Source organism: Hemiscyllium ocellatum, chromosome 13, assembly GCF_020745735.1.
Source record: "Hemiscyllium ocellatum isolate sHemOce1 chromosome 13, sHemOce1.pat.X.cur, whole genome shotgun sequence".
In the NCBI taxonomy this organism is placed as follows: domain Eukaryota; kingdom Metazoa; phylum Chordata; class Chondrichthyes; order Orectolobiformes; family Hemiscylliidae; genus Hemiscyllium; species Hemiscyllium ocellatum.
In genome coordinates, this window is record NC_083413.1 from 27,778,938 (window position 1) to 27,787,663 (window position 8,726).

General features: G+C 44.0%; 1 protein-coding gene across 1 annotated transcript in view; it reads right to left on the reverse strand.

Moving 5' to 3' along the window:
- The window catches only part of LOC132821487 (apolipoprotein D-like), a 28,588-nt gene that overhangs the window by 18,820 nt on the left and 1,042 nt on the right, over positions 1-8,726 (reverse strand). Inside the window, exon 2 of the mRNA XM_060834084.1 lies at positions 4,920-5,059. Within this exon, the coding sequence (XP_060690067.1) occupies positions 4,920-5,039 (120 nt within the window). The 5' untranslated portion in view covers positions 5,040-5,059. The remainder of the gene's footprint in view (positions 1-4,919; positions 5,060-8,726) is intronic.

The following is an 8,726-nucleotide window of genomic DNA, read 5'->3' on the forward strand; positions in this document are numbered from 1 at the left end:
CAGCAAGGAACCATAATGACCTCCTCAGGAGACAGACACGTGCTGCAACTGACAGGGTACCCTTCGTTGTTCAGTACTTCCCAGGGGCTGAAAAATTACGCCATATTCTTCGTGACCTGCAACACATTATCAATGAGGATGGGCACCTCACCAAGACCTTCCCCACACCTCCACTACTTGCCTTTAAACAACCGCCAAACCTCAAACAGATCATAGTTCGTAGCAAACTGCCCGGCTCTCAGGACAACTCCATACAACCCTGTCACAGTGGACGCTGCAAGACGTGTCAGATTGTGGACATAGATACCACTATTACGTGTGGGAACACCTCCCACCTTGTACATGGCAGGTACTCATGTGACTCAGCCAACGTTGTCTATCTTATACATTGCAGGCAAGGATGCCCGGAGGCATGGTACATTGGGGAAACCGAGCAAAGGCTACGACAACGGATGAATGGGCACTGCACAACAATCAACAGACAGGAGGGTTCCCTCCCAGTTGGGGAACACTTCAGTGGTCTAGGACATTCAGCCTCGGACCTTCGGGTGACCATCCTCCAAGGTGGACTTTGGGACAGGCAGCAGAGGAAACTGGCTGAGCAGAGGCTGATAGCTAAGTTTGGCACCCATAGGGAGGGCCTCAACCGGGATCTTGGGTTCATGTCACATTACAGGTGATCACCATTGTACTACACACACACACACACACACACACACACACACACACACACACACACACTCTCACATACACATGGACACAGGTACACACAGACGTGCACATAGACACCCACACACACCCTTATAGACACACACACTCCCACACTCACACATGCACCCCCTCACAGACACTCTGCACTCACTACACACACACTTTCTCACACTCACAATCCCCACCCCAGACAGACACACACACAGACAGACAAAGGCCCACATGCACACATATATTTTGTGGGGTGAATTTGTACTTGCAGAGTTACATTGTACTTTGCTTAAAAACTGCATGAAGTTATGTAAAACTCTGTTATCTCACTTTTTGGATTAGATTAGATTAGACTTACAGTGTGGAAACAGGCCCTTCGGCCCAACAAGTCCACACCGACCCGCCGAAGCGAAACCCACCCATTCCCCTACATTTATCCCTTTACCTAACACTACGGGCAATTTAGCATGGCCAATTCACCTGACCTGCACATCTTTGGACTGTGGGAGGAAACCGGAGCACCCGGAGGAAACCCACGCAGACACGGGGAGAATGTGCAAACTCCACACAGTCAGTCGCCTGAGTCGGGAATTGAACCCAGGTCTCTGGCGCTGTGAGGCAGCAGTGCTAACCACTGTGCCACTGTGCCGCCCAAAGGAATCAATCTAAACATCAGGTCATAGACAGAGAACACAGAGGGCTAACACCTTCAACATATTGTCTAGCTATCACCATTGTTAACAGCCAACCCGAGAATGCAACTTTACAAAAAAGGGTTTTGTGATTTACACGTGAAAGAAATGAAACTATCACTGTATTCTAAAAGATGACAGGTTTAACAGACAATCAATTTTTCAATGTATAATTTCAGTTACATCACACTGCAAATTTTTGCTATAAATTCTGTGTTACGATTGAGCCCTCCACAATCACCTGATGAAGGAGCGTCGCTCCGAAAGCTAGTATGCTTCCAATTAAACTTGTTGGACTATAACCTGGTGTTGTGTGATTTTTAACTTTGTACACCCCAGTCCAACACCGGCATCTCCAAATCATACTTAAAGTAGGAACAGTAGAGAACACGGTAGATCGAGAATACGGGAACATCTACTAACATCGCAGGTGTTTTTATAAAGAAACAGTTGTTGGATTTAATAGGCAGCTGTCACGTTTTAAAATCATGCAACATTTTTATGGATAGAGTTGCAAAAAATCAAAGATAAATACAACAGTTGCCATGTCGGGAAAGGTAATGGATATTATTTGGTTGACATGATAAAAGGCTGAGAGAAGAGAAGAGGACCCCAGTAAGAACAGCAGAGAGGAGGACCTGGAGACAGACAGGACTACATAAAAGAATGTGAAAGAAAGAGACATTTCCATACAAGAGATGTCCTAAAGCTGAGATGACTGGTGTCCAATCACCTTCCTATGCATCAGGTATGGCTCCAACCAATGGAGAGTTTTCCTCCTGATTCCCATTACTGGAATAATCTATACAATTCTGGTCTCCCTACTACAGGAAGGGTGTTGTAAAACACAAAAGGGTTCAGAAAGGTTTACACGGATGTTGCCTGGATGTTGGAGAATTTGAGCTATAGCAAGAGGCTGAATAGACTGGGGCTGTTTTCCCTGGATTTTCGGAGACTGAGGGGTGACTTTATTGAGGTTTATAAAATCATGAGGGTCATGGATAGGATAAATAGACAAGGTCCTTTTCCAAGAATGGGGGACTCCAAAACTGGAGGACATAGGTTTAAAATGAGAGGGGAAAGATTTAAAAGGGACCTCAGGGGCAGATCTTTCACACAAAGGGTGGTACATGTGTGGAATTTGCTACCAGGGGAAGTGGTGGAGACTGGTACAATTACATTTAAAAGGCATCTGGATGGGATTATGAATAGGAAGGTTTAGAGGGACATGGGCCAAATACTGGTAGATTAAGTGTGGGTGAAAATGTGTTACTGGAAAAGCAAAGCAGGTCAGGGAGCATCTAAGGAACAGGAGAATCGACGTTTCGGGCATAAGCCCTTCTTCAGGAGATTAAGTGGGGATATCTGGTTGGCATGGACGAGTTGGTTTGAAATGTCTGTTTCAAAACTAGATCTCTGTACCTCCACAATTCCAGTTTTGCTCGGGCTCCTTGCTAGGGATCCTCAGTCCAATGCGGCCTTGGTGTCAAGGGCTGTCACTGTCATGCCATTAGAATAGTTAAGTATTTGTTTTTGATTGGCAGAGACTCAATGGGTTGAAGGGCCCTTTATGGTGCTATAGATCTCTATGTCTCTTCTGAAAGAATATGAAGGCAATCTTGGAAGTGGTGCAAATTGGTAGCTGCCTTTGCGTTAGCAACAAGTTTTTGTAATCAGCAGAGAATGATAAAAAAGAGGTTTAGTTCATTCTTTTATTTTAAAAATAAGTATATTTCAAACATTATCTTCTAAATTGGAAACAGGAGTTGACCATTCAACCCATTGAATATGCTCCTCAATCAATACAAACGCTGTTGATCAAACACTTCAATAAATGTTTTCCCCTACCATCCCTAAGACCATTTAAATATTTAGTAATCATTTAGTAAACATTGTCATAGACTAAGCTTTCTCAGCTTTCTTGGATAGATAATTCCCATGATTCACAATCCTCGAGATAAAAATAATTCTCCTAAGTTTGGTCCCCCTTAATTTGAAACTTCTTTCCTCTGGTTCTAGACTCCTACACACAACACGCATACATAGATTTGGAGAGATTTCTTGCCCACATCTACCAGACTGTCAACTATCCCTTTAAGCATTCTGTATGTTTTAATATGGTCATCTCTTATTTTCTGAAACCCTTCCAAAAACAGGCCCTGTTTCCCCAAACTCTCTTCATTGGATAGTTCCACCATCCTCGGAACAAGTCCTGCATGGAAACGCAGGAAATAGGAGCAGGAGTAGGCCATTCAGCCCTTTGAGCTACCACCCACATCCCACAAGAGAATTATACAAATCACATTTTCCAACACTTAGCCTATCGCCTTGTATGTCTTGACATTGAAAGGGCACATCTAAATATTTTGTAAATGTTATGGGAGCTTCTGTCCCTATCATACTTGCAGGCAGTGAGTTCCAGATTCCCAATACCTTTGGAGTGAAGATTTTCCTCACATCTCTTCTGAACCTCCTGCCTGTTACCTTCAATCTGTGCCTGACGGTCATTGATTCTTTAGTCAAATGTAAATTTCTTTCCTGCCTACCCAACCTGTGACACACAAAATTTTATAAATCTCAATCATGTCCCCCCTCAGTCTTGTCTGCTCCAAGGTAAACAAGCCCAATCTACCAAATTTCTCCTCATAACCCAAACACTCTAACATCCTGGTAAATCGTCTTTGCATTCTCTCGAGTTCAATCACCTCCCTCCTATAATGTGGATTCCAGAAATGCACATGCAATTCTAACTGTGGCCAAACCAACATTTAATACAGTTTCAGCAATAAACAGTGTGTGCTGCTGGAACCCACAAGACAGCACTTAACATTAATACTAATTTCCAAATGTTTGGGAAGGTATTTCTAAACTAAATCCTTAAATTCTAATCCAAATTGATTGATATTTACCAAAGAAAAACAACGAGAAATTTACCCTACTGTTATAGTCTGTAACTTACCCGATATTATATATTACGCTGAAATGAATTAATATATTAGTGACAACACTTTCTGAAACTAAATCACCACAGATATAGATTTAATGTGATTGTCAGAAAGTATTTGTTGAGACAAATAGGTAACTTTTTGGATCAGTGTTAACCCATCATCAGAAATTTCAGAAGGATCATCAATGACTGAAAGGTTAACTCTGTCTCTCTTCACAGATGCTGCCTAACCCACTGAGTATTTCTAACATTTTCTGCTTTGATTATTGATGGGTTCAGTGGTGACTTCCTACTCTCAATAAGGGACCACGCTCAAAGACATTTGTTTTGGAGGACTAATGTTAATGTCTTATAAGCCATGTTTGTGCTGAATGAGAAACCATATGAGTTGGGATGTAAGAACATAAACTGATTTTGCTTTCATCTCTGTCGCTAAAGTTGAACAGATGATGTGAAAATCCACTGAACCGTCCAATCCCTTTGGCAAAATATGTTTCATTGATGCTTTAGCATCTGCAAATTTTACTTCCTTACGCAAAATGGAATTGCCATGCAATTAAAGAATTAACAGGACAAACCTGATCGAGACTAAAATTCTTTTGCACTTCCACATGTTCACATCCCCCCCATTTGACAGCTTGAACTCTGTTGGTTAAATAAATGGAAGTGATCAACAGCGACAGGAACGGCCCCCACATGGTAGCAGCTTGAGAAGAATCTGAAACACAAAAGAGATTTCTGAACCAAATATACTCACAAATTGACTGACTCACAAAAACACAGGCCGTTCACTTAATTTTATGGAGGCAACAGTTTGTCTGTAAGTTCTCGGTCGGGGTTGCCGGTTCACTCAGTTGGCTGGACTGCAATATAGAGTGATGCCAACAGCATGGATTCAATTTTCACTCTGGCTGAAATTACCATGAAGGACTCTCCTTCTCATCTCAGTCCTCACCTGAGGTGTGGTGACCCTCAGGTTAAACCACTGTCACCAGCCGTCTCACTCTGGGAGAGCAATTGCTTTAGGAATTCCACAGAGGGGACACTAAGAATTCTTTTTGAAAAAGCTTGCTTCACCATCAGAGAGAATTTTAACTTAACAATCCACACCAAGAGGTAATCCCTGATTATTCTTGACCTGAGGAGCCAGTGTTGGACTGGGATGGACAAAGTTAAAAATCACAACATGCCAGTTTATAGTCCAACAGGTTTATTTGGAAGCACTAGCTTTTGGAGCGCTGCTCCTTCATCAGGTGGTTGCGTGGCCAAACCATAAGATATAGAATTTATACCATAGGGATTACAGTGTCATGCAGCTGAAATAATATTACAAACAAATTTAGGTTAAGTCTTTCATTTTTCAGAATGGGTTTGCTGGTTTCAGCTCTCCGATACATAAATCCCAGAACTTCTTTTAAGTTACATCTCAAGATACCTTCAGGTTTTCTAACAATAGTTGATGTGTTCAGCCACAGGGCATTAGGGTTGGTGAGTGCAATGTCCCAGAGATGTTCCCTGAAACAATCCACAAGTTGGCATCCTGTCTTCCCAATGTAGAGGAGACCACATGGGGTGCAACAAATGCAAGAGGTGACATATGTGGAAGTACAGGTAAATTTCTGATGGATGTGGAAGGATCCTTTGGGGCCTTGGACAGAGGTGAGAGAGGAGGTGCAGCACAGGTTTTGCATTTCCTGTGGTGGCAGGGGAAGGTGGATTGGCAGGATGGGCGGGTGGGTTGGTGGGGGGCCTAACAAGGGAATCATGTCTCTCTGAAACATAGGTAGGGTTGCATTAAAAATGCGCGGTTAAAGTCTGTCTGTGTCCCAATCTTGAGTCAGGCTGGTTGTATTTCTGAAGTGGGATAGAATCTTACATGGATATGTATTTTTGAGGAAAATAGAACATAATTCTGCAAATATAAATTCACCCCATAGACCTATGTGTGTGTGCATGTAGGAGAGACAGTGAGTGTGCACATCTGAGTGTGTGCGTGTGAGTGTAATTCATGTGAGAGAGTGTGTGTGTGTGGGTATGAATGCATGTGAAGGAGATACATCAATGACCATATCAGTGCTAACCTCGTGCTCCCTTGAGGAGGTTGAACAATTCATCAACTTTACAAACCCTTCCCATTCCGATCTCAAATTCATCTCACAGACACATATCTACTCTTCCCAGACCTCTCCATCTCCATTTATGCTGACCAACTGAACACAGACATCCATTACAAACCCATGGACTCCCACAGCCACTTGGATGACATCTCCTTCCACCCTACCTCCTCTAAAAACACTATCCCTTCTTCCCAGTTCCTCCATCTCCACCACATCTGCTCCCAGGAGGGCAAATTGCACCATAGAACATCCCAGATGGCCTCTTTCTTCAAAAACCACAATTTCCCCTCCTACATGGTCGACAATGCCCTAAAGTGCATCACCTCCACTTTCTGCACCTCTGCCCTTGAAGCCCACCCCTCCAGTCACAACAAGGGCAGAATTCCCTGGTCCTCACCTTTCACCCCAGCAACCTCCAGACACACTGCACCATCCTCCACCATTTCCAGCACTTACAAACAGACCCCATGATCAGAGATATGTTTCTCTCCCCACCCCTACCTATGTCTCAGAGAGACCATTCCCTCCATGACTCCCTTGTTAGGCACCCCACCAACCCACCCTCCAATCCTGCCAATCCACCTTCCCCTGCTACCACAGTAAGTGCAAAACCTGCACCCGCACCTCCCCTCTCACCTCTGTCCAAGGCCCCAAAGGATCCTTCCACATCCATCAGAAATTTATCTGTACTTCCATGTATGTCATCATCTCCTGCATCCATTGCACCCAATGTGGTCTCCTCTACATTGGGAAGACAGGACGCCAACTTGTGAATGGTTTCAGAGAGCATCTCTGGGACATTGCACTAACCAACCCCACTGCCCTGTGGCTGAACATTTCAACTCCTGCTCCCACTCCACTAAGGACATGCAGGTCCTGGGCCTCCTCCATCACCAAACCCTTACCAACTGACACTTGGAAGAAGGACGCCTCATCTTCCACTTTGGGACCCTGCAACCACAAAGGATCAATCTGGTTTTCACCAGTTTCCCCATATTCCCTCCCCACACTTTATCCTACTCCCAACCTTCCAACTCTGCACCACCCTCTTGAACTGTCCTACATGTCCATCTTCCTTCACTTCTGTCTACTTTCACCCCCACCTTCATCTACCTATCACTTTCCCATCTACTTTCATCCCCAGCCCCACCCCCACCCACTCCCATTTATCTCTCAACCCCCTTGGACCATAAGCCCTCATTCCTGATGAAGGCCTGATTACCCAAACGATGACTCTCCTGCTCCTCTGATGCTGCCTGACTGACTGCTTTTCAAGCACCACACTCTGACTCTGATCTCCAACACCTGCAGTCCATATACTTTCTCTGGTTTACAGTCAGTCAGTCTGTCCTGTATGACATTAGAGCAAGTTTCCATAACAGAACCAATTAGAAATACTCCGTATGAAGTCAGTGTTGAGTGGGTGGATGAAGCCATTGGCTTGATGTTGTGTTGTACTAGCTTGTCCTGAAATATTGTTCTCGTGAAATGTCAGTTGTTCGCTTACAGACATCATCCTCCATTTGGGTCTACCCAAGGAGTCGCTCTGTATTGGGATCCAGCTTGCAAGCTCTGATGTTGGCTTTCACATTGTCTAAATACATCACTGAAGCACTAATAACCAAAACGCTACAATGGACATATGGAGCTACTCTCAAACAGCTGCATGCATTGTAAGTACACAGGCTACCTTAAAGCAAGTAAATTGTTCAAATTGTGATTCAGTAAAGTTTCATCGATGGTAAATAATTGAATGGTTTTCAGTCATTTCCCCTTTACAGGGATGTTTGTCCTCAGTAGGCTTTCCTCTCAGAGTTCTTGGGAAAATTCTTTGACATAACCGGCCCTTCTCTCCCTTTCCAAGGTTACAGTGTATTTGCAGTACACTCTGTTCAGGCGAGTTTCCAGCACTTACTGGTGATATTTCGTCGATTCAAAATTCTCGCAAGGAAATTGGCTTCCAAGAAGAGAACTAGGAACAAGAAAACTGATCTGAAAAGTCCACTCGGATCGTTTCGCTGCTCCGTGCCTGTTTTTCAATATCAGCTCAGTAATTAGAGACGGGTGCGTGAAGGAATGAGCCCTTCACATCAACGTGGAAGGGGAAGAGAACAGCAAACAACCAGAGAGCATCTCACTCTGAGAGCTGGCCGGTGTGATGCGTTGAAGGACTGAGGGAGTTCCCTCACACGTTGCTTTGCACATCTTATCCCAAAGAAGGTCTCTACCAAAAGGTAAACTTCCTTCCGGTGAAAAGCACTTCATTCA